Genomic DNA, 27,322 nt, shown 5'->3' on the forward strand with positions numbered 1-27,322 from the left:
GGTGTGATATATGAGGATTAAATTTGAGATTAAATTTAGACTATATGCTAGAAGTTATAAATTTATATGATTAATTTTATATTCTTTTTTGATTAAAATTAATCTCAAACTTAATCATGAAATATCCCACTTATCTCATCAAACTTGATATTAGTTCAAGCATAAAATCTTAGAATTATTCCGGAATAATTTAATCTGCATACCAATTGATCCTTACCGGGCATTAAAAACTACTTATGGCAACTCTAGGTTGAGTAGCCTTTCTTCGTGATAAATTTATAGTACCTTTTAAATAATAGTATAAAATTAATCTTAAACTCAAAATCACAATTCTAAAATTATAATACCGGCATAACTTAGTCAGCGTACCAAACGTACAGGAAAAAGTGCCTATGGCAACTCACCATAAATACTACTAAAATATTATGTGTTTAATTAAAAAAATTATGTGTTTAATTATCTAAAGCACTCTTTTAGGGGCCAAAGTTGATAAATTGAACTTGGATATGTACCAGAACATTATGGTCAAACACATTTGGCGTCAAATTGAGACTATTTTTGAAAACTAATCCTTATATGGAGCCTGTTTGGATCCCGTTATGCTTATAAATCGCTAACAGCTTATAAGTTAAAAAAAAAATAAGTTGAGTAGTCTAAAAGCCCATTTGGATTGGCTTATAAGTTGCTTATTATTTTCAATTTTTTTGAGTGTTTGACTGGCCAGCTTAAAGTCATTTTGTGCTTAAAATAAGCTCAAAAAAATAATTGAGCCCATTTAACTTAGCTTATCTAAAACAGCTTATAAGCTGAAAACAACTTATAAGTCAAAAATATAAGTCAGACTACCCAACTTATATTTTTAGCTTATAAGCTGTTTTCTACTTATAAATTGCGCCAGATAAACTAAATCAAATGAGCTTAATTATTTTTTTAAGCTTATTTCAAACGCAAAATGACTTTAAACTGGTCAGCCAAACGCCGAAAACAGCTTATAAGTTGCAGCCAATCCAAACAGGCTCATAAAACGATCCACCACCCCGCCGGTTAACTTCCCTCCGTTATCAACAAACAGAAAGACAAATAAAAAAAAGCTAAAAAAACTATCAATGGCAACTCACAGTTGAGTAACTTTCCTCCATTAAAGAGCTCCGAAGCAACAACAAACTACTAATAATTTGCTTCAGAGCAGCAAAACATACAAAAATAGTCCCTATATTTTCTACAAATGGACATACTATTCGCTCAGATCCAAGCAGATCTCCGTTCAAATGACGCACTCCGTCAATCAGGCGCACTTCTCCAAGCACTCCAACAATCCGCTGCAGGTCGTGATATTTCCGTTCTCGCTAAATCCGCCGTTGAAGAGATCGTCGCATCACCAGCTTCCGCAATTTCTAAAAAACTCGCATTTGACCTAATTCGATCTACGCGCCTTACAGTTGATTTATGGGAAACTGTATGTACAGGTATTCACTAAAATCTGCGCGATTTGTGCCGCATTTTTAAGTTAATTTATTCGTTAAAATATTACTTTTTTTCTTCATCGAAATGGACTTGTTATGATTTTGTATGAGATTTAGGAATCGGAGCTTATACTTTGATTGCAATTGAGCTATGAATTAGTGTTAATTTTTTATGTATTTGGAGTCGCTGCAATTCGTATTGATGTTAGGTCGAATTTAACGCATTCTAAAGTCAATATTTAGAAAATTAAATAGACTTGTTATGATTTTGTATGAGATTTAGGAATCGGAGCTTAAACTTTGCTTGCAATGGAGCTATGAATTAGTGTTAATTTTTTTTATGTATTTGGAGTTGCTGCAATTCGTATTGATGTTAGGTCGAATTTAACGCATTCTAAAGTCACTAAAATCTGCCCGATTTTCAATTGTATGATTGCTGTGATCCATAATACTGGGTGTTTGTGCCGCATTTTAAGTCGAGATTCGTTAAAACATTACTTTTTTCTTCATCAAAATAGACTTGTTATGATCTTGTATGAGATTTAGGAATCGGAGCTTAAACTTTGCTTGCAATTGAGTTATGAATTAGTGTTAATTTTTATGTATTTGGAGTCACTGCAATTCGTATTGATGTTAGGTCGAATTTAACGCATTCTAAAGTCAATATTATTGAAAATTAAATAGACTTGTTATTGGTCATGTCTGATCTTCTCTGTTACTTCAAATCATTTTCTTTATATGTATGTTGAATACTCTTGACCTAATTCGATCTACGCGCCTCACCACTGACCTATGGGAAACCGTATGTACAGGTCGAGAACTCATTCATACTAATCACTCATATTGACACTATTATCAAGTATTCTGTTTTAGATACATATGTAGAAACAGTGGTGGATCCAGTTTTTTTTCACTGAGGGGGTTCGAAAAATAAAAATGTAGTACCCGAGGTTTGAACTTGGAACCTTAAGGTGAATTTTGAATTCCCTAAACCACTGAACCAACCCCTCCTCTCGTGTTCAGGGTATTCAAAATATATATATGTACATAAAAAATACTACCAAAATACCTTATATATACAGTGTAATTTTCGCCTTTGTGTAGAAGTTGAGAGTCGTTCTTATTTATCTTTCTCGTCTCTGTTACTTCAAAATCATTTCTTTATATATATGTATGTTGAATACTTTTGACCTAATTTGATCCACACGTCTCACCGCTGACCTATGGGAAACCGTATGTACGTGTATTCACAGACCGAGAAGTCATTCATACTAATCAATCATATTGACACTATCAAGTATTCTGTTTTACGTTTGGATGGTTGTTACATGTTGTTTCATAATGTATCGTATTAAATCGTATTGTGTTGTATTGTATTGTATTGTATTGTACTGTATTGTTTTGATGAATATAACGTTTGGATAGATCGTATCGTTTCATGTCGTTACATAATGTTAGACATCAACAATTTGAAGGATAAACCTACAAGAAAAGTAGGATACAGTGTAGAACCATCATAAAAAGGATAAAATATGATTATTAGATAAGAAGTAAAGACAAAATGAGAAAAAATGAATAAGGTAACGACGCAATAACACTAAATTGGTTGTTACATAAAATGGGACTTTTCATCGTTATGTAACGAGGTATTTGACGATATGATGCAATAAAATTTAAGTAACAACCAAAGCAGTGTATTTAAACTAAGAACACGATACAATACAAGAAGTAACATCCATCCAAACAAGCTGTTAGATACATATGTAGAAGTTGAGAGTCGTTCTTATTTATCTTTCTCTTCTCTGTTACTTCAAAATCATTTTCCTTATATATATATGTTGAATACTTTTGACCTAATTCGATCCCCGTGCCTCACCGCTGACCTTTGGGAAACCGTAGGGTACAGGTATTCGTAACGAGCTCCGTTTCCCTGACCCTGATGTCACCGCTGCTGCTGTATCTATACTTGTCCCAATTTATGTGATACTCTTTTGCTTTTCGAGAGTTGATTTGACTAAACTTTGAAGCTATCTTGGATTAGATCAACTCAATATTTTAACTTTCAAATTTATATATTTGAAAACTACATGAAAAGTACTATAAGTTGCAACTTTTTTTCGAATCAATTTGGTGAAAAATTACCTTAGGATGTTGGTCAAAGTTCATGCAGTTTGAATCTCGGAAAATATCACATAAATTGGGACAGATGGAGTATTATTTTGTTCTGAAAGCATGTTTTATGAGTGGAGAGTTGTTTTCTGCTTTTCGTTCCTTTATTTTCCTAATCGATTGGTTTTCTTGAGTTCTATGGCTACTTTTAACTTATTACTTTTAAATTATTTTTATGGGAAACCGTATGTACAGGTATTCGCAACGATCTCGATTTCCCTGACCCTGACGTCACCGCTGCTGCTGTATCTATACTTGCTGCTATTCCTTCTTACCGTCTCGGTAAACTTATAACGGATTGTAGTAAACAGATCGATAGCTGTTTTGATTCGCATAGTGATAATTTACGTTTTGCTATTACTGAAACACTTGGTTGTGTACTGGCACGTGATGATTTGGTAACATTGTGTGAGAATAATATGAATTTGTTGGATAGGGTTTCTAATTGGTGGAATAGGATAGGGGGAAACATGATTGATAAATCTGATGCCGTTGCGAAAGTCGCGTTTGAGAGTGTTGGGAGGTTGTTTCAGGAGTTTGAATCGAAAAGGATGAGTCGTTTGGCCGGTGATAAGCTTGTGGATAGTGAGAATTCCGTTGCGATTAGGTCTAATTGGGTTTCGTCTATGGTGGATTTTGTTTGGAGGAGGAGGAATGCGTTGATGGCGCGGTCGTTGGTTTTACCGATAGAGAATTTTAGGGCGACGGTTTGTTCGCTCGTGTATGCTGTGAAGGCGGTAGCTTCGGGTTCGATAGAGGTGATCAAGAAGCTATCGAGGTCTTCCAAGAGTGGTGGGAATGCAAGTAGTTCGTTTGACGTTGTGAAGGGGGAGAAGTTTGTAGGTGTATCTGATGTTGTTTCACATTTGGCACCTTTCCTGGCTTCGTCATTGGATCCGTCGTTGATATTTGAGGTGGGGATTAACATGTTATACTTGGCCGATGTTCCTGGAGGGAAACCCGAGTGGGCATCCACATCCATCATTGCAATTCTCACTCTTTGGGATAGACAAGAGTTTTCTTCTGCAAGGGAGAGTATCGTTAGAGCTGTTGTAACCAATTTGCATCTTCTTGATCTCAGTATGCAGGTTGGTGAATCCGTTCCCTTCTTGTTTTCTTTTGAAGGCAAATGGAAATTACTGATTTGGCTTATTAACAATGGCACTTATAGACCTTGTGATTTCTATGACCCTCTATGATGATAATATCTGAAAGATTGTAGATTCTGTGTACATCATTTTACTGCTCAGTAGCAGTTATTGAAATCATGACACATTCAAGTATTACATTAATTATTTATCTAAAAGAAAAAGTATAGCATTAATCATTGACTTAGTATAACTGGATTTCCTGATGTATGCTACTATAATCACTTCCCATGCCTCATTTCTGCATTGTGCTAATGTTTGCTGCAAGTTGTTCAGCAATCTAGCATGTGTATATTTCTGTTCACAATATATTATGCTCTTGTTTTTGAAGTTTCCTTCTCGATGTTTTTGAAGTTTCCTTCTCAAGAATTTTACTTTTCAATTTGAATTGATTGCATGCAAAAGGTTTCATTTCGATCCTGTGGGTAGAGATCTCCTATTCATTTGCTTTGCTTCCTTTGTTTTTATTTATCCTTAGGTTAGTATATTTACCTTCATTCTTGTGCATTTTCTGAACTCACTGCAGATGGCTTAGAGATCATTTTTACCTTCATTCTTGTGCATGACCTCGATGTTCTAGTTGGTTGGGCATGTTTGGATTCAGTTTCCATTTTTCATCACCTCTGTGATCTTGGTGTTTCGGTGTTGGATCTTTTGGAGATACAATTGTGCATTTGGTTAAGAATTATTCTGATCTGACTATGAAGAAGAATTGATATACTTTTATGATGACCTTGTCAATTATTCATTCAGTCATTGTCTAGAAAATACTTGATTAATACATTTACTTTATGCAGGTTTCTTTATTCAAAAAGTTGCTTCTTATGGTGAGAAACCTGAGAGCAGAGTCAGATCGTATGCATGCTTTAGCATGCATCTGTCGGACCGCTCTGTGTGTTGATCTTTTTGCAAAAGAGAGTGTTAGAAGAGGGCAAAAACCTGTTCCAGGAACAGATATTGCTTCACTTTTTGAGGATGCAAGAATAAAAGAGGACCTCCATAGTGTAACAAGTAAAAGCTTGTTTAGAGAAGAACTAGTTGCAATGCTGGTGGAGAGCTGCTTTCAGTTATCACTACCACTTCCTGAACAAAAGAATTCAGGTATGGAAAGCAGAGTTATTGGAGCTTTAGCATATGGAACTGGTTATGGTGCATTAAATTGGACAGAACCAGCTTTGGAAGTGGTGGAAGTTTGTAGACCATGTGTGAAATGGGATTGTGAAGGTCGAACATATGCTATTGACTGCTATTTGAAGTTGCTTGTCAGGCTCTGTCACATTTATGATACAAGAGGAGGTGTGAAAAGAGTCAAAGATGGGGCTTCTCAGGACCAGATTCTGAATGAAACACGGTTGCAGAATTTGCAAAGGGAGCTTGTCAGAGATCTACGCGAGGTTTGTTGAGCTTTATAGTTACTTAATGACATATGTAAGATGCATTTTGTCCTTTGAGCTTGTTTTAGGCCCCAGAATTGTACGTTTTAACTTTAATTGCCTTGTCTTATATTGCCAATATAGCCAAAGTTACTCAAGTTGCCTAAGGATTATGTTGTGTTTACACCTAAGTTGCGCGGACTCTCCGTTTTTGGTGCCGATCCCGTCTCGACAGGGTCAGGAGCGGGAGCTGGAGCGGGATACGTTCGGGATACGGTCAACCAAGTTTGGATACTTTGACCCGAGTCCATTGACAAATTTGGGGGAAAATTGAGATTTTGATTTCTCAAAATTAAAGATAAAATAGATTTAAGATAAGGGAAATGACATACCTTCATTATTATAGTACTTTTGTCTCATTTTTGTTGTTTCGTGTTTCAAAGAACATACATGTAAGTTTTTCATAGAATATCTCTCAACATTTATAGCTCTACTTTTTGTAATTTTGAATTTTCTTAGCCGAATCCTTGCACCCGTATCCATATCCGGATCCGCACCCCTGAATCTTAAAATTTAGATTATGCCGAATCTGACACTCAGATCCGTACCGTATCGGATACCTGCACCGAGTCCGAGCAACTTAGGTTTACACATACTGAGTAAGTCTTTATTTATGTTCTTGTCTTGTTGAGCCTACCTTACTATATCGGCCTTCTTAAACCAACACGAAGTTTTCATCATATACAATGGTTTTGGGTTACTGTTTTTTTTTTTTTTAAGCTTTTCTTCTGTGCTAAGATGAAATTGAGCTGCACTAGAGTTTATTCATCAACTAAAGAAACTCTATACCTTCTCCGAGTATATCCCCCTTCCTCTTTCATAAAACTGAACTGAAGGAAAGAGGAGAAGATAAAGCCATATATAACCTTAAGTTATTCGTGGTGCTTTTCTTCTACATTTGTGTTTTATTTATTATTTCTGTTCTGCATCAAGCTCGCCCTTTGTGATGTTCCAACCTTTTGTACTGCTTCACTAGCCCAGTGACATATTGTGTCTTAAAGTTTTGTCTGGAACTTGCATCTTGCAGGTGAACACACCTAGAATATGTACCCGGCTTATTTGGGCTATCTCAGAGCATATTGATCTAGAAGGTTTGGATCCACTTCTGGCTGATGATCCAGAAGATCCCCTGAATATAATTATATCAAATATACACAAAGTTCTCTTCAACATAGATTTGTCTGCCAACACCACAAATCGCCTTCAAGATGTTCAAGCAGTTCTTCTGTGTGCTCAGAGGTTGGGATCACGTAATGCCAGGGCAGGACAATTGCTAATAAAAGAACTTGAAGAATTCAAGACCAATGCACTAGCTGACTCAGTGAACAAACATCAGTGTCGGTTAATACTGCAGAGAATCAAATATGTCACCAACCACTCGGAAAGCAAGTGAGTAGGATGTTATTCTTTCCTCTCAAATGGTAATAGTAGTCTAGATCAGATGATGCCCATATCTGATTACCCTGTAAAATGACTGAAATGAAGGGAAAACTATTGAAACTCAAGCTCCTCAAAAATCATTTAGCTTCTAGATTGCTATTCAAACTCCCTCAACCGTTTTGAAAAAATTAAAAGGAAAAAAAAGCTTCTATGAGATAATGAGAGAGTTAATACAAAATGAAAGGATTATATATAGTTTATTCCTAGTTAAACACTTAAGCTTCTGGAGTAAGTATCCTCTCTGCTTCTCCAGGGGGATCTGTGTAAGACAATGTGAGGGGGTTTAGTTGGTTGTAGGATATACTTTATCTGAAAGTTTAAACTTGATTAGCAAAATTGTGAAACATTTGTTGGATGATACTTCTGTTTTATTTCATCTTCTCCAAAGGTGGGCTGGGGTTGGTGAAGCAAGAGGAGATTATCCATTTAGCCATCACAAGTTAACAGTTCAGTTTTATGAAGCATCTGCCGCTCAGGACCGAAAGCTGGAAGGACTGGTTCACAAGGCTATTTTAGAGCTTTGGAGGCCTGATCCTAGTGAGCTAGCTCTATTGCTGGCTAAACGAGTAGACTCCACTTTACTCAAGGTTCCTCCTAGCGCATATACTTTGACTGGCAGCAGTGATCCTTGCTATGTTGAAGCATATCATTTGACGGATCCAAGTGATGGAAGGATTACTCTGCACTTAAAGGTCAAGATCTGTACTTCTCTTTGTTGTTATCATTGATTTGTTTCCTCTGTGCGCTGCATATTTGTAATCATGCACAAAACATCTCTTGCCAATATGGCATCGTAGTAACTGGTGGGACAATTATGATTTGCGCCCTGGTGGTAGATGGTAGAATGCAGGTACTACTATTTGTGATGAACAAGCTTACATTCTTACTGATATGTTGAAGAAGAGTTTGGATCTTTGGCTGGCAGGGAAGGTGGGATGTGTTATGTGGTGGTAAAGGCAAATCCTACTATATTAAATGGACAAATTTAAATTATGCTGCAGAGCTTTAGGGATGTGGAAGTATTTCCTTACATACATTCAGACTGGAAAATAAGAGTTCAGCTATTCTGCTTCAGACCTGTGCAAAGTGCAACAATGAACATGAATTATTTTATTAAGTTATATCTGCCTTTTTTAGTAAAACTACTTCTAAAATGAATTTATCGTGTTCTTGATAAGAAGAATTTTTAAGGACATATCTTTATTATGATGATGATATGATATGTCAGCTTAAATGAAGAAATGAGGATTCATATAGCTGACCCCAACTTGTTTGGGTCTGAGGTGCAGTTGTTGTCTTTTCTTGCTTCAGTTTGACGAAATACAAGTTTTATGAATGCAATTGATACGTGTCGCCTCAGTTCATAGCTACTCTAAGTTTAGACAAAAACATGGAAGACCAAATGAATAAGCATTAAACTCAAACCTGGACGTAGGTGGATGCGTTCCACATCCATTTGATCTTCAGTTCGATCAGCAACCACGGGAAGAAAAGTTTGATCAGGAACCCGCCCCTCCCCTCCCTGCATTAAATTTCAAAAATTGAAACCCACTCCCCCGGCATGAGAGCTCCCTCTGGCCCTGCATAAACTTTAACCTGCCTCGCTCTGCATCCCATCCCACCCCATGGCCATCTCTACATTAGATATATTTGAGCAAAACCCCTCAATAATTTGCAAAGACTTCTTTTCTCTATTAATATTTTTACAATTAGCTAATGGTTTTGTAAAAGAAGTCTGTATGATGTCTTTGGACAATTCTATGTAACCCTACCCGTTGACTTAGACCTTGCTGTATCTCATTTATAATATCCCATTATACTATTTTGATGAGTAATTACAAATAGGAGAGAACTACTAAATAATCATGCAAAAAAGTGTAATGTCCCAACTCTGCATTCATGTTCTTTAGCGTGCCTTGCTCTGAAATGCAAGGGAGGTGGAGGACAATAAAAAGAAGAGTAGAGCCGCAGATAACACAATTTAGAACAACAGACGCTATTATTAATTGGATTAATAATTTTGGGGTCCTTTATGGTCCATCAAATAGTCCATAATTGGTTAGTGGGCCATGGGGGAAACATGTTTATGTGTTAATAATATACTTCGATGATATATGAGTTGCATTGTTTGTATGGAATTGTTGCTCTGGTGATCAATATTTATTTAGTAATTTTTGGAAATCTAAGAGGCAGCATCCAGCAAAAAATGCAGTTAATTACACCTTTGCATGAATGATAAGATTTTCATCTTACTAACAATCGTAATGTTTGCAGGTGTTGAATTTGACTGAGATAGAACTTAATCGGGTGGATTTGCGAGTTGGACTGTCTGGTGGATTGTATTTCATGGATGGATCTCCTCAAGCAGTACGCCAGCTGCGCAATCTTAATTCGCAGGTTAAACCTTATTTGAAACAGTCATGCTTATTTATCTATTTTTCTCTGAAAACCATTTTCGTCCTCCCTCATGGATATGATTCTCCTGCTAACAACTGGCATAACTACTTTGTTCATTGAACAGGTTGTTATTGTTTTTGTCCCCCTTCTAGATGTTTCTTCTCCTCTTGAATTTTGTCTTAAAATGTGTCACGGCTATGGTTACTATCAAACTAGTACAGTTTTTTTGTAGATCTGACATTGGCAACATTAGCGATTAGGATTATGGAAGTACCGAAGTAGCTAAGTGAAATTGTAGATTTATTAACACATTTCATCAAAAGTGCGTCAAGATACTGCAAACTACTATTGAATGATTTACATTATTGCTGTGTCAAGTGGTGATTTCTCCAACTGTACGCCACTGGCCCTTGTGGGTTTCTTGGTTATCAAAGAAAAACTTACTTATCCATTTGTTAAAAATAACTTGTTTCAGTTGCCATGTTCAAAAAAAAAAAAAAAAGTAAAAAAAAAGAAACAAAAAAGTAAAAAAAAGCACCTTTTGAAAACAATAGAAAAAGCAAAAGAGATAATAAAGAAGTAAAAGACTGCAACTGCATAATAAAAGCTATTGATGATGTGGCCATGGTAATACGACACTAACGTTGAGATCTCTCTACATTTTCATCAAAGAAAAAAAAAACAGTAACATTGAGGCCTATTGAAGGAAGGTGTTAAATGCTAATGCGGTCAAAATCGGCGGTGCACTAGTGCGGTGCCCTTCCCGTACAAGCTATCGGAGACTTCAAGAAATACCTACTAAGGTTCTGGCATGACTTACTGGGTTCGGCACAATATACCGAAACTGGTGTTTCCAGTCTGATCCCTATTTTTCTCTTATCCTGAGGCTACTATTGCACAATGTAGAAGCAGTAATTGCTGGAACGTTATGTTAAGGAGAAACTTTCCAGTTCCCAGTATTGGCAGTTTTTCTTATCGAGGAGAAAATGCCAAGACTGGGAGCTGGAAAGTCGCTAGGCTGTAATGAGCAAGTTGGAGCAGGTGACTGTGAACATGCAGGGAGAGTGCAGATTGATATGAGGCAGAGAGAAAAGCATTCAACCAGTATGGCACGCTAAAGACCAAAGAGAAATTACACGTGCCTTAGTTGGGTAGTGTTGCATAAGGCTTGCTTCACTTTAGTCAAATTTAAGAGAAAGTTCTTTAATTTCTACGGATGCTATATTTGTAATGCTCAATGTAGACAAGGAAACACCCAAGGGTGTTTCCTAGTGGTCAATGAAGTGGGTTGAGAACCATGAGGTCTCGGGTTCAAATTCTAGTGGAGGCAAGACACTAGGTGATTTCTTCCCATCTGTCCAAGCCTTAGTAGGTAGAGTTACCTGGTACCTGTGTTGGTAGGAAGTAGCAGGTACCCTGTGGAATTAGTCGAGGTGGGCAAGCTGGCCCGCACCACGGTTATTTGAAAAAATAATGCAGACAAGGAAGATGCTCGTCACCTCTTCTGCTTGTCGAGGGATATTTGGAACACTTCTAGAATTTCTGTGACATGCACAATAAATACAGCTTATATCAGTTGAGGTCATTGGAGGATGGAGAAACTATCAAGAAATTATGGAAAAGTATCCCAGGCGTCTTTTGTTTTCCCTCTCCAAAGCCCTAGACGAGTGCTACTAATAATGATTTTGAAGTTCTTGAACTCTCGGGTCTTGTGTAATTGATTGAAAAAACTCTTGATTCTTGTATTTTAATAGACCTTGTGATTTGCACTGACCTATCTACAAAAAAAAACATAGTTATGGTGCACCAGGGGAACTCAAAATGTTAGTCTAATCCTTAATGTTTGATGACTTGATTGGGACTTCTTTCTTGGCAACATTAAGTGCCTCAATTGGATTGTGAATCAAATTGAGGGAGATAACTGCTCTATGCAACAGTGGTGTTCGAATACAACTAATGTTTTCTAATGGTTTAAGATTTTAGATGAGATGGTACCATATGATAAGAAAAAGTGGAAGTCCTGTAGTTAAGTCTCATCTTTACTAACCAATAGCATGTTTTTACGTATTTACTTATTTGGTAAAGAATCAAGCCTGCGTATTAGGGAGTGTGTTCTATGCTCACAATTAATATTTCCTAATTATCCCATCTCTGATAGTTTGGATTTTAAGAAGGTGTCAGGGCGAGTAGTAGGTCATTCTTTCTAGTCATACCGTCTTATATAAAAAATTAAACTATTGGAGTGTGATCCTTGTTGGCTTGGTTTTTTTCTTGGGTTAACCACATGGAAATATTAAATTGTTTGGTGGTGTTGGGACATGAATATAGGACATCTACCTACTTTGCTACTATATTGAATTGCGTGTAACATACTATATAACAATGGAAGAGGAGGTGCGAGGATGCACCAGTGAGGAGGTGTGAGAGGTTGGCTATAGCAGGAGTTAGGAGAGGTAGAGGTAGGCTGAAGAAGAATTGGGGGGAGGTGATTAGACAGGACATGATAGAGCTCCAATTGACTGAGGACATGACCTTGGATAGGAGGGTGTGGAGGTCGGGGATTAGGGTAGATAGTTGGTAATAGAGTCGTTATCGTATGATTTAGGGTGGTCGCGTAGTTTCTTTTTTCGCTAATGTGTATTGATATATGTTACTGCATTTATTTTGCTCATTTTGCTATTTTACTGTCCCTTCTTTTTCTTTCCTACATTTCTGCATCGATTACATTTCTTTTGATCCAAGGGTCTATCGGAAACGACCTCTCTATCCCATAAAGGTAGAGGTATGGTCTGCGAACATCTTACCCTCCCCAGACCCCACTTGGGATTATACTGGGTTTGTTGTTGTATATTATATAACAGTTAAACGGTTAGAGAGATGACAATGCTATTTACTTAATATCTTCACCATGTCTCATCACACGTGGACCGATCTCTGTGTAATCTATAAGTTGATAGTTTCTGCTTCATTCATGATTGACAATCGACTGGTCTTGCATGAATCCAGGAACCAGTACTGAGCAGTTTAACTGTGGGCGTTTCCCATTTTGAGCGTTGTGACCTTTGGGTTCAAGTACTTTACTATCCCTTCTATGGTTCTGGCCCTGCTGATTATGAAGACTCTGAAGAGGATCCACAGGTTATGAGACAAAAGAAAAGCTTGAGACCTGAATTAGGGGAACCTGTCATTTTGAGATGCCAGCCTTACAAAATTCCTCTGACCGAGCTTCTTTTGCCACACAAAATTTCACCAGTTGAATATTTTCGTCTATGGCCTAGTTTACCTGCTATAGTTGAGTGTAGTGGTACTTACACATATGAAGGAAGTGGTTTCATGGCTACTGCTGCTCAGCAATATGGGGAGTCTCCATTTTTGAGCGGCCTGAAATCTCTGTCTTCCAAACCTTTCCACCGAGTTTGCTCACACATCATCCGGACAGTTGCTGGATTTGAGGTCAGTAACTTCCTTTACAAGGGTTTTTTTCTTCTGATTTTCTTTGGAAATGTTTACTATGTTCGATTTGGAAGCCTCCTTTAAGTTTTTCAGGAACTTGGCATTTTACATATGAACTATATACTAAATGTTGTACTTTCTTTTATTGAGCTTATCTGATTCTTATACCATTTGGTTGGTCTAGTCATTCTATTGGCGAGGGCTTATGGATTTGGTCTAGTCACTTTATTGACCTTCGTTTTCCACTTGGACTTTCATTTGTTCAAATTCAGTATATTCCATCTCTCTTTATCTCATTGCTGTTTGGTATTGAACAGCTCTGTTTTGCTGCTAAAACCTGGTATGGAGGGTTTTTGGGCATGATGGTTTTTGGTGCAAGTGAAGTGAGCAGAAATGTGGACCTTGGTGACGAGACGACCACAATGATGTGCAAATTTGTGATCCGAGCATCAGATGAATCCATTACCAAGGAGATTGCTTCAGATTTTCAGGGTTGGTTGGATGACCTAACTGATGGTGGTGTTGAGTACATGCCTGAAGATGAAGTGAAGGTGACTGCTGCTGAAAAGCTAAAGATTTCAATGGAACGGATTGCGTTACTAAAGGCGGCAAGACCTCGCCCAAAATCTCCAAAATCTGAAGATGAAGAAGAGGAGGAGGACGAGGACGAGGACGAAAAGAACGAGGACATGATTAACGTTGAAGGTGGTAAAACTAAGGGGCCAACAACTTTATTTAAGTTGACGGCCGAAGAAGCCGAGCATCGGGCACTTCAAGCAGCTATAATTCAGGAATGGCATATGCTCTGTAAAGATAGGAACACCAAAGTAAATTGATTTTCGCTTACTTTCTTGGACTTCTTTTGGTTTGATAGTTGATTTAGGAGGTAGTTGGTTGAGATGAGCTCCAAGTTTGTTTTTTGTAATTCTAATTTGTTTCTTGTCTCAGTTTTGTAATTTCTATGTACCTTTTTGAAGCATTCTGAGGCTATAAATTAAGGTCTCACGCCTTATACCATCTTGTTCTTTTTGTATCTTCTCTCTTTTCCCCTCTCCGTGCAAATTCTATTACTATTTTATTTTATATATTTTGCTTGTTCAAATGAACCTTTATCGAGATCTTTTTTTGATATTTAATCTCCTTCTCTGTAGTGGAGCCAAAGCACATAGCACTGGCGACATCTCCGGCATAAATACAAGAAATATGTCTAACTAGCTGACATAGAATCTTGTGGAATACGATTTGATTGTGTAAGCGTTTCCGTACAAACGGAAAATTTCGAACAAAAGGATTGGAACTTGTCGATGGAAAAGAGAAAATCAAAGCAATGCTGAGAGCTTTGTCAATGCATTTTTTATTCATAGACGAAGCTCTTTCTTTATTATCTCGTGGCCGTTTTGACAATTATTAAATCTCAAATCACTCGACATGATTTCAACCCGATAAGCTATACACAAGTAGCAAATGGGTGAAATAGCTTCCAATTAGCAATTATTACACGGCTTTATGTAAATTTCGAAAAGGGTTGTGGCATTGATCTCTTAGTCATATTTTTCTTCAGACATTTCATCATAAAAAAAGAAAAATATTTGCAAAACCCGTTCCACGTAGGATCAAGTGACTAGAGTGACAAGTGAGGCGTGCTCTAGTGGTTGAGGGTTCAAGTCAGCTAGAAGGTAAATGGAAATATTATTGATCCTCCTGAGAGGGTGGGGCGGAAAAAAAAGTGACTAGGTAGCAAAAAGTGACAAGGTAGCACAAACTTATTGGGGAAAAAACATAACTAGCAGCCCAATGATATTGTTTATTAGCCATAAACTTAGCCGGATAATATTTAAATGAAAGAAAGGAATCTTATGCCAGTCATTAGCTTAAATCATTGAACTTGTGATGTTATTAAGGAATCTCCCAAGTCCCAACAAACAATCCCACTAATTTCTAACACACGATTCATTCATTATTCCAGAAAAATATTTAATTAAAATAGATTAAACTTAGCCGAAAAGAGAGAAACATGTGTATACCTGATGTATAACAAATAGTGTAACGATGTATAAAAATTGTACAATTTTTAAAAAATAATATCATACAATTTTTGCGAAAATTTTTACAACACCAGATTTAGTATTCACCGAGAAAAAACAGTTCTTTTTAGCATCAAGCACTCCGTTGAAGGCTACTTGAACTTACGATTAGGGCTGTTCACGGTTTTGGTTAAAACCAAAACCAAACCGAAAATTTAACCAAACCGAATAAAAAAACCGACATTTGGTTTGGTTTGGTTTGATTTGGTTTTAAATTTTAAAAACCGATAATATTTGGTTTAGTTATGGTTATATTAAAAAATAACCGAACCAAACTGATAAATTATATACATAAATTTTATAATTATTTATATATATAATATTAGTTTTTCATAAATAATTATAAATATTTTATACCTTTTAATCATTAATTTGATTTCTGGTCTACTTATTTCACATGATTGTTTAAGGCCCGTGTTTTTAAGAATATGTCCAAGCCCATGTCTTTAAGTCTTTTAACTCTTTAAGTGTTAAGTGTAAACCTACTAACAGAAGCTCACGTTAGAGTCTAATGTCTTTAACTTAAATTTTTAGCCTTTCTTTATCAACCATTTGATTTTAGGTTGTTTTTTTTTCTTTTTTTTTTCGAATTTATACCTTTCTTTTTTTCTTGTCTGAATGAGTCCTAAACTTCTAATATTTTTCATATGAAAAGGACAGAGGTTGTAGATTTGGAGGTTCCTATAGAAGATACTTCAGTAACATCAACATTTGCTGCAACTCAAGCACATGGTAATGTTCTAATACTTCTTCCGTGGATAATCGTCCTAAAAAGCATAAAAGAACATCTCCTTGTAGTCGAGACCCTAGCCTTGGGGATAATGATAGAAAAACATATGAAGTTTGGGATCATTACAGAAAGCTTTTTTAATAAAATGGGAGAATTGAGGGCAAAATGCAAGTACTGCCCCAAAGTTTGGGATCATTACACAAAGTTTTTTTATTTCATATATTTTCATTTTAATTTTAGGTAGTCTTTATGTTTAATTAATATGTATGTTTGTAACCACAACTAAAAGCTCCTATGCTCTACTTTATTTCTAGGTATGTATATTAAGATGACAAAAATGGTGCAGCCACTACTTAGTTAGTTTTTAGCTTTATATGTAATAGTTTAGTAACTTTGGGTAACTTGAGTATGACACTATCATTAATAGTGAAAATGTTTCTATGATGTATGTTCCACTTTAAACTATAAATAAAAGATATCGTTTGAACAAAAAAAAAGACATGTCTTTTTCAACTTTTTAATGTTTTACTGATAAGTCTCATAGCTGTTAGTCATAAACCGAAAAATCCAACCAAACCGACGATAACCAAACCGGTGGTTATTATTTTATTTGGTTTGGTTATGGTTTTACACATTTAAAAACCGACTAAATTGGTTTGGTTATGGTTTTAATCAATAACCGATCCAAACCGAACCATGAACACCCCTACTTACGATGCATACACAGTGTGCATTTACTGTATATACATTGAAAATACACAGAGTATAAAGTGAATATACATTACTTATACACATTATGCATTGAGCCTATAGTATATATAATTAATGTATAGTGAGTTTGTACTTATTGATTATACAACGATTTTAAAATGGCACAATACATAAACAAGCCCTCAAATTTGGCCTCAGCTGGCAAGTATGCCCTTCAACTTTGAGTGTGCACAAGTAGGCACCTCAACTTGTATAGAGTTGAACACGTAAACACAAACGTTGACGTGATACATAAATTTTGGAGGTGTCTAGATAATCATTTTGCAAGTTGGAGTGTTCAACTGACAGGGTGGAGATAAGTTGAGGTGCCTATTTGTGCACACCCAAAGTTGGAGGGCGTACTTGCCAGCTGAGGCCAAGTTTGAGGGCATATTTATATATTATTATTTTTAAAATATACATTCAAAATACACTTAGATACATCAATTATGAACTCTATTGTTGCATTTCGAAGAAGAAAAGAAAAAGCAACCACAGTTCTGTAAAATGACACCACTATCACTGTTTACCTCAATACCACAATTTTCAAGAGAGAAATGATTTAGGAAAATATTTGACTTGTACTAATAACGGTTAAACAAGGAAACAACATCAATTAATGTAAAATAAGTTTATTTCCTTATATTATATTCTAACTATATAGAAGCATCCGTTCATATTCTAACTATATAGAAGCATCAGTTCATAGGAGGATCGACATGTCAGTTATTAGTCTTTAAACTCTAAATTGAGGGTAAGAAAAGAGACTCAAAATTAAGCTATCAACTACTATGATTTTACGACCCAAATTCACGGCCCATAAATTCTGCCGTAAGTCAGCAGAACACTGTTTAGTAAAACGTACATAACCTTTTGTACATTTGCGTTTGGGCTCCACCACATACGGATGAAAATGTATTTCGAAGGGCTACAACTTTCATGTTTTAAGTTTTCTCGAGTTCCCAATAGATTTTCACGTAAACAGGCTGGAAGATAGACATACCATAAACTTAGTCGATTCTATCAAATCTTATGCACCTCACTATTCGTCTTGATTTCAAAACAACAATTTCCACCCAAACTCACCACGATGGGACTTCAAATGGATAATTAGTACCCATTTTACACATTCACACAAATCCCAGATTTAAAGAGTGTTATATTATCTTCCCGTTGGGATCATTCGTCCTCGAATGGTTGTCTTGGCTGTAACTATAGCTAACTCTGGAACTCTACAGAAATTTCGGCAGAGTTTACTTTGTAAATAAGCTACATTTTCATTTCCCAAACACCTGTCAACTAACTAGAGTTTTAACAAAAGCCTCACATGGCATCATAATGCGCATAACATGCATAACAGGGTAACTAGAACATAAACACGACTGATGGAAACACGTAGTCATTGAACTGACATGAACACATGAATACTGGAATGAATAAATACTGAATTAACCGACTACTGAATTGACTGAATGTTGGGAAACATGGACGTTACAACATGAGGTCTGAATGTAAAGGTTAGTTACCTTCAATATTTTTTGCTTGCTCTTCAAATAGATGTGGCAGGTACTTGGAATTCATATCCTCTTCGGCTTCCCACGTAGCCTCTTCAACTTTCTGATTTCTCCATAGAAATTTCCTTAGTTCTCAGCTTGCGAACTTGACGATCAAGAATAGCCACAGGAATCTCTTCGTATGATAGGTTGTCTTTAACCCCTGTGATCTCTGTAGGGATAACAAGAGACGGGTCCCCTATGAATTTCTTCAACATAGATACATGAAACACTGGGTGTACAGTAGCCAACTCTTGTGGCAACTCTAACTCATAAGCCTCTTGCCCGATCTTTCGTAAGCTCTTGTATGGCTCAATATATTGGGGACTAAGTTTCCCTTTCTTCCCAAATCTCCTAAGCCTTTCATAGGTGAAACTTTTAGAAATACCTAATTATCAACTTGAAATTCCAAGTCTCTACGCCGTACATCCGAATAGGACTTTTGGCAACTCTGAGCCGTTTTCAAACCCTTCTGAATCATCTTGACTTTTTCCATGGCTTGATGGACCCAATCTTGGCCCAACAATTCTACTTTACCAACTACAAACCCACCAATTAGCGACCTACACCTTCGCCTATACAAAGCTTCGAACGGTGCCATCTTGATACTAGAGTGATAGCTGTTATTATAGAAAAATTCAATAAGAGGCAAGTGATCATCCCAATTACCTTTGAGATCCAGAACACATGCACTCAACATATCCTCAAGTTTCTAAATAGTGCGCTCTGCCTGACTATCTATCCGAGGATGAAAAGTTGTGCTGAGGTTTACCCTTGTGCTTAGACCTTTCTGAAAGAATTTTCAAAAATTTGTTGTGAACTGTGCACCACGATCTGAAATGATGGACACTGGGGTCCCATGCAATCTGACGATTTCCTGAATATATAACTTGGTGTAATCTTTCGCTGAGTCAGTGCTTTTCACGGGAAAAAAATGTACTAACTTGGCGAGTCGGTCTACGATCATCCAAATCGAATATGCTTCTAAAATGAATGAGGTAAAATTATTATGAAATTCATATTATATCATTTCCCATTTCCATACGGGAATATCAATGTTCTGAGCCAACCCACCAGGCCTCTAGTGTTCGACTTTCACTTATTGATAATTTGGACACTTGACCATAAAGTCTGCTACGTTCTTTTTCATGTCGTTCCACCAATAAATCTCCTTGAGGTCATAATACATCTTTGTGGAACCTGGATGAATAGAGTACCTCAAATTGTGGGCTTCTGACATGATTCTCTCTCTAAGTCCATGTACATCTGGAACACATAATCTGTTTTAGTACCTCAAGGTACCATCATCTCTCCCTTGTTCAAAAGTTGTCGTCTTGTGCTTGTGAATCCCCTCTTTCAGCTGCAATAACAAGGGATCACTAAACTATTTCTCCTTTACTTTGGATACTAAGGAGGATTCAACCCCATTTTGAACAACAACTCTACCATCTTCAAAGTCCAAAAGTCAGAACTCTAAGATTAGCTAAGCGATGGACTTCCTTCACCATAGTTCTCTTGTCTGCCTCAATGTGAGCTAAACTTCCCACTGAACGCTGACTAGGAGCATCGGATACAACATTCGCCTTCCCTGGATGATAGAGGATATCCATGTCGTAATACTTAAGCAATTCAAACCATCTTCTATGCCTAAGATCCAGTTCTATTTTCTTGAAAATATAATGGAGGCTCTTGTGATCCGTGAAAATATCAATGTGAACACCATATAAGTAGTAACATCATATCTTTAGTGCGAAAACCACAGCTGCCAACTCCAAGTCTTGAGTCGAATAATTCCTTTCGTGACTCTTAAGCTGTCTGGATGCATAAGCTACTAACTTACCATGCTACATTAAAACATGCCCAATACTAACTCCTGAAGAATCACAATACACCACGAACCCTTTAATTCCATCTAGTAGTGTCAAAACTGGAGCAGAGGTCAGCCTTGCCTTCAGCTCTTCGAAATTTCACTCACAAGTGTCTGACCATTGGAACTTGACTTTCTTCTGACTTAATTTAGTCAATGGAGCTGAGATAGAGGAAAAACCTTCTACGAAACACCTGTAATAGCTCGCTAGACCCAGAAAACTTCTTATATCAGATGTTGAGGTGGGTCTGGGCCATTTCTTTATTGCCTCGATTTTCTAAAAATCTACCTTCACGCCTTCACCTGAAATGACATGGCCTAGAGATGCTATTGATTTCAGCCAAAATTCACACCTTCAAAATTTCGCATATAACTTGCGATCATGGAGTGTCTCACTACGAGAATATATCAGGATATCGTCAATAAACATAATGACAAATAAATCGAGATAGGGCTTGAAAATCCTATTCATGAGATCCATGAAAGCTGCTGGCGCATTCGTCAACCCAAAGGACATAACAAGGAACTCAAAATGACCATAACGGGTTCTGAAAGTGATTTTGGAATATCAACTTCTTTAACATTCAACTGATGGTACCCTGACCAGAGCTCAATTTTGGAATAACACTAGGCACCCTGAAGTTGATCGAACAAGTCATCAATTTTGTCATGGCCCGAACCTAGGCCTAGATGTAACACGACACTCGGTGTCTGACTGCATGTGACTGAGCGAACCACATGGCTTGTTGAATCAACATGGGACATGTACTGATGTGGAATATAAGTTAAAACATGAATAGTCTAAATAAAACATGTGATGTCATAACAATACTGAAAATACTGTTTAAAACATAAGTGCAGAAAATAGTCTGAAACATGGTTGTGTAGTCCACAAGGTTAAACATGATTGAATACTGAACATGACATACTGACTAGTCTATGAAGCCTCTGAACATGAATCTGAATACTAAATTGTTTTACCGGGACAACGCCCCCGGCATACCTCTACTACCTAACATGACATGAACATGAAATAATAATAATACCCCAAATGAAGTGGGGCTATCCAATAGCTGATACGAGAGAATCCTAACGAGCTAATCTATTGTTTTGTAAATCAATACCTGCATCGTAAAATGCAAGCCCCGGGCAAAAGGGATGTAAGTGTTGACACCTAATTTTTGACCTCCCGTAAGTCATTTTAATCACTCGGTGTCCCTGGGTAATGAGTGAATAAGTTGAATATCTCTAATAGCCTCAAATGATTTTTGCAAAAATGCCCGGGTCCATATTCCTTCCTTTTAAATCAGTAAAAAGATTTTTCATGCATCATGTTTTATTTAGAGAATAATAAATGATTTTCAAGATATTTGGTTGAATTATTTTAAAAGAGGAAAAAGAGAAAGAAGAGGAATCCTTGTTTAATCATTTAAATTTTTTTTTTTGACATTTCCCTTTTATTTTTCACCTCTAAAATTTGAATAATTTAAATAGTTTAAGTAATTAATTATTTACCTTTTCTTTACTACTCCTGATTTTTACAAAAGAATAAGTACCCTTTAATGATTTAATTAGGCTAGTTGATCGATTAAATAATAATTATTGTAAAACTGAGCCCTTTTCATACATACTTTCCCCTTTTCTTGATTTTTTGCCTTAGTCTCAATTAATTTAATTAATATTTCATTTAAAGGAATTAGCTTATATTTTTGAAAATTAGCCTGTCGGTATTTTATTTAAAATAATATGTTGTCTTAATTTTCTAAAGAAAAAAAAAGGAATTTAGGCTAAAAGGCCACAATTAAAATGAATGTGTCGGACCAATTGAATTTCAGGCCCGTCAACAACTTAACCAGCTTTTAAAAGCATTTCTTTTTTTTTTCATTTATTATTATTTATTACAAAATACATAGCAACCTATTTTTCCCCATGGTTTAAATTTTCTTTAATAATATTTTTAATTATAAATGGTTAATGACTAAGTATATTCAGCATATACACCAAGTATACACAACATATATGTGGGATATATGTGTATACACTTGGTGTATACACAAAAAGAGAGGCCCATTTTTATTCCCCAAAACGGTTGGACCGAGTCCAAGCCCAATAGGGCTTGACCCGGCCCAAGTCAAATAATAAGTGGGGGAATTACCCCTTCTCACTTATCATTTTCAGAAAGAAAAGAAAAAAGGAGAGGGGCCAAACACCCTCTCCCCTTTCTCTCTTTCCTCGGCCCAAGTCAAATGATTCGACTATTTCTCACTCAAAATCGTTCCAAACACGGTATAGGTCGCTTTCATCTTCGATTTTCCTTTTAGTTTTTGAATTTATTACACGATTTCTGCATTTGTTCTTTATTTTCACTATAATATTGTTGTATTTTGTTCGATTCTTATTGGTTGAGTTAGATCTTCATTTGCAAGAGTAATTTAAACGAATCTAGTTCATCCCACATCGTTGATCTTATGTTTTCTCACAGTCTTGGGGTTCTATTTATGGAACCCCAACCTTCGAACAAAACAGAAGTTTTCAGCACTAGAAAAAACTGAAAGCTAAGAATTTTAAGTTTAAACTTGAAAGTGAAAGCAAAGTATAATTTTAGACTCAAAAGGAAAATAATTTCTGCCTGGTTTGAGTCTCTCAGTGAAAATTTTAGTTATTCTTTTTATTTTTTATCGTGGTTGAGTTTGGATTGGAAGCATAAGAGGCTTGCGAATCTGTTCTTGACAAGGATTGCATCAAAAAAAGGTAATACCTAGCCCCTCTTTTATATTCTTTGTTACTTTATTATCTAGTCTGTATTGTTGAAATGCTCTTTGGTGATGGTTTTGTAGTATAATTGTTAGTTTAGGCATTGTTTAGCAAGCTTTAGAGTAAATCCTTTACAGATATGATGCTGTACTTATGTGTTTAATTTAGTACATGATTATTTTGTTTAAGATGAGTACCCTAGATCAGTGTTATAACTTTGCAAAGATATTTGAGGTTTGTTGGAATCTGAAAATGGCTTGTGTGACCTTGAATTCTTGATAAAGATCAACAGTACACTATTAATATGTGCCTATTGAAATAAGATGGCCTAATTCAATCAGGGAACACCTAGGTTATTGTAGGGTTGCTTAGGATATTAATTTGGTTTACTGTTTGATGAACACTGCTTAATGTTAGAAAAATCATCTTGACATGTTCTTGGGATCAGCACTGTAATATTGGCTTCATGACATTATAATACCTGACCCCAGAAAGAATTCATGACCTAAGCATTTTCCTCTAGCTATGTTTGAGGACTTTCCTGATTTGCCTTATTGAATACAGCTGAGACTGTCACCAGTTTGATTTGTGATATTTCTTTGCAAAGTAAGGCTGCCCTGCTCCTATCTTATCATGCTTGAGTTGAAAATTCTTTTAAGACTGTGCCTAAAAGTGTGTGTGCAAAATGTGTTGGGTCTTCTATGATTGGTGCTACCTTGCTATACTAATGACTCAGAGTGATCTTCTATGTGATTTGTCCTTACCTCCTGTTAGCTGGTTAACTCTATGAATGTGCAATGACTGTATTGATCTTGGTAAATAAGATGAAAAGGGATTAGAGTCATAGATAGATCAAGCATTCTTTTTTTTTCTTTCTTCAAATAAGGGACCACCTCCTTTTTCTGAGAACCAGCCTAGTTTACTGTTTCATTTGTAAAAGCAAGCTAAACTAAAACAAGGTTAATAACTTAATGGGAGGTTGATGTGTTTGGAGCTTTATTGGATTGTGCCTTCTTGATCTGGTCTGGCTAATGAAAGTGGTCAGTAGTTGTTGACAATATGAGTGACAGGTTAGAGAAGTTGTTGAGGGGCTTAGTCAGTAGTTAATCACTACTAAAAATAAAAGTTGAATAGGCAAATGAGGGATAGAATCATGATGAAAACAAGCCTAGATGGTGTTGGAACAGGACTGTAAAGGGGGGGGGGGGGGGGGGGGAGGAAAGGCTAGATTAACAATGAGCTATTGGTTTGATAAAATGTTATCCTACTAATTCAGCTTGCTAAAACATGACTAATGAAAAAGGAGGTGAGACTGCTTAGACTAGATTGAACCATATGTAGGTGAAGTAGGATTCTGTCTAAAGAATTAGGTTGACAAGGGAGGGGGCTTTAAGTCAATCTTTTGCTAATTAACTGGTCCTTCAAGAATTGGACTAGAAGCCTAAAAATGTTTGCTATATGACCTGTTCAGGAATTGTCACTTTGTTCTTTGCACTTTTATGGCAGTTTTAAAACATGCTTCATCTGCCAGTTAATGCATATATTCCCTCTTCCTCTTATTTTCCACTTCTGTGAATCTTGTTATGTTTTAAAGATTAAGGATATGTCCTTTAGAAAATAGAGGAGTCTACTTAAAAAATACAAATGCTTGGTTCATGGCCATTTGGTAAATAGTAGTCTGTGTTCCCTTTGTGCTCCATTTAGAGACTCTGAATGTTGTCTTCTTAAAAAGAAAGTGATTGTTCTCATCTAAGTTCAAAGTGCCCTCCCTTTGATCAGTGTTGTTAAAACATGAAATGCCTTGCATGAGTTTGTTGGAACCTAACCAGCCTAGATAAAATGGGAATTGCCTATTGTCCACTACTTGAGTAAATTTATGTCCAAACTTGATCTTTAATGCCCTGCCAAGATGTTTGATTGTCTTTTTCTCTTAGACTGTCTCATGTACACCTTCCATGGTCTGTCTAAGTGGGGTTTGTGATATGATACCACATTTATACATTCCTGAGTTGATCTAGCATAGTTCTGCAGAGTGATTTAAGAAGTTTGCTGATGACATTTGACTTGTCTTGTGAACTTGCATGAACTTGTTGGCCTCTAGTGTTGGAATGATCTTGACTCTAGCCTAAATAATCCTAACCATTAATACATTCTTGTAATTGAATTCATTAAGACACTTGGCTGTAAGAAAAGATTCATGGTAGCAAATAACCTTTATAATTGGAGGGGGTTGAAGGCAAACTAAAATCCCATGGCCAGGAAGAGTCTTTTCAAAAAGAGGCGCTTTGAGATGGGATCTAAAGAAGGGGTGATCGTAACACTATTGGATCCACCATATCTTCCCTTTGTATAAAAGGCACCATGGCATTTTCCTGAGCCTGTGGTGGTGCATGTTGATTGAATTCATCCCTCTAAAATTATGTAGACTTACTGCTAGGACCAAAAGGAATAGGCTAAATCAGACATGCATTGTTAAGTGTTTGATAAAGACTTACTGATGAACCAGTGAACATCTGTACATGATCTAATTGAATACCAAGGGAGGGACTTTAAAAGAAGGTAGAAAACTTGCATGAACAGGGATTTGAAACTGAAACAGGATTATTGAGATTATTGAAGATCATGTAGTTTTCTTTTAAAAGGAACATCACCAAAAGAGACAAATGATTTTAAGCATATCCCTTTATGTTATAAGTGTAGCTTGTGTATTCTTACTTGATGTCTTCATCTTGTGAGGTCCAATTGGTACGTGGGATTCATCTGCCTAGCTGCCATGGTTCATGTATTTCAAGCTTAAATTAAAATTAGTCCCTCTCTTATGATGGCCTCTGTAAACTGTGACTTAGGGTACATTTCCCCATTTACTAGGGTCTGTTTGGTTCACTATACATGTGCAGTTTGTAATTGAATTTCATATTAATATTTGCTATGCATTTTGTATGTAGTAACTGACAAATTTCTTGGTATAAGCCACTCTTAGTCTAATTGCAACATATGATGTGATGAACATGCTCCTGTTTCCTTGGTGATTAAATAACATTTAATGAATATAGAGTGAAGTAGTATCTTTTCTTAATAGTTGCATCTGTACTCCAACTTGGGATGAAGGCTAAAACTGCTCAATGATATTGGATCATAACCATGCACTAGTGCTTGATTGTGGTAAGGTTGAGGATCACTTGGGGTTGGCCAAACCTTCCCCCAGTGCCAGCCATGCCTGGGGTTGATGAAACCCCTTGGATCTTGTGCGACACTAGAAACAAGGAGTGTGACAACAACCCTAATACCACTCCAATATACTCAGCCCACACATCGCTAAAATGCATCATGGAAAAATATCATGCTAGGGCAGCTTAGCTGTTTTATCTCAATGTTATTATTGTATGTGTATATTTTCCATGTATATTCCTTCCCCCCCTCCTCTTCGCATGGCTACTTGGGCAGGGGATACAGCCTCGTACGAAAAAAAGGGGAAGCTAATATATATGTCTATGAAGGCCCAATCATGGGTGAAAATGGTTAAGGGGTTTGGTACACCCCAAGCTTTGCTTTCTTTATTTTTGTGATATGATATGTTTTACCTTCGCATTTGTATTTGTAAAACTCACAACATTATTGGAAACCAAATGGTTGGAATTAGACATTTTAGGCAAACGGTACTTAAGCCGTTTAGTTTGACTTTAGGCCCCTTTTGCGAATTTTCAAAAAAACCTATTTTTATTTTCTCACTTTCAAAAAGAAATTCTAAAACAGTAGGCAAAATAGGTGTTTTTTTTATATATAAAGAGATAAACTGGAAATAGAAATTTGGGTAGACGCTAGTACTTGAACAATTCTCTATTGAAATTATTCATCAAAGTTTTCATTTAGCATAAAAAGGGACATGGTTCTTTCATAATAAATCCAGTTTACAAATAGTAATAAAAGTTTTGGTAGCACGGTAGAATTAAAAACAGCTCAAAGTGTACTGTGTCTAGCTCTTGAGAAACTGGCATGATTTCGATAAGTCAAAAAATTGATTTTTTTGGGCCACGGCCTATTAAACTATTATAAAACCAGATTTCAATTTTAAAGGTAGGCT

At 36.4% G+C, this 27,322-nt stretch overlaps 1 protein-coding gene and 1 long non-coding RNA gene across 2 annotated transcripts; both read left to right on the forward strand.

Moving 5' to 3' along the window:
- Positions 1-1,011: 1,011 nt before the first annotated feature.
- On the forward strand, positions 1,012-14,536 carry LOC132600609 (protein TPLATE). Its single transcript, XM_060313894.1, has 8 exons — positions 1,012-1,466; positions 3,828-4,720; positions 5,578-6,174; positions 7,241-7,602; positions 8,042-8,345; positions 9,928-10,050; positions 13,057-13,503; positions 13,821-14,536. The coding sequence occupies exons 1-8, from the start codon at positions 1,226-1,228 to the stop codon at positions 14,337-14,339; spliced, it is 3,486 nt and encodes a 1,161-aa protein (XP_060169877.1). The 5' UTR covers positions 1,012-1,225; the 3' UTR covers positions 14,340-14,536.
- An 8,136-nt stretch (positions 14,537-22,672) lies between these two features.
- Positions 22,673-26,919, forward strand: LOC132600610 (uncharacterized). Its single transcript, XR_009567265.1, has 2 exons — positions 22,673-23,238; positions 26,321-26,919. It is a non-coding gene; the product is annotated as an uncharacterized LOC132600610 (long non-coding RNA).
- The last annotated feature ends 403 nt before the right edge of the window (positions 26,920-27,322 follow it).

Source organism: Lycium barbarum, chromosome 6 (assembly GCF_019175385.1).
Source record: "Lycium barbarum isolate Lr01 chromosome 6, ASM1917538v2, whole genome shotgun sequence".
NCBI lineage: Eukaryota > Viridiplantae > Streptophyta > Magnoliopsida > Solanales > Solanaceae > Lycium > Lycium barbarum.

Excerpts from the sequence above, each read along its gene's own strand:
- LOC132600609 (XM_060313894.1), top strand. The coding sequence starts at position 1,226 with ATGGACATACTATTCGCTCAGATCCAAGCAGATCTCCGTTCAAATGAC. Across the intron at positions 1,467-3,827 it reads ATGGGAAACTGTATGTACAG|GTATTCGCAACGATCTCGAT; the intron begins GTATTCACTAAA and ends CCGTATGTACAG. Across the intron at positions 4,721-5,577 it reads TTCTTGATCTCAGTATGCAG|GTTTCTTTATTCAAAAAGTT; the intron begins GTTGGTGAATCC and ends TACTTTATGCAG.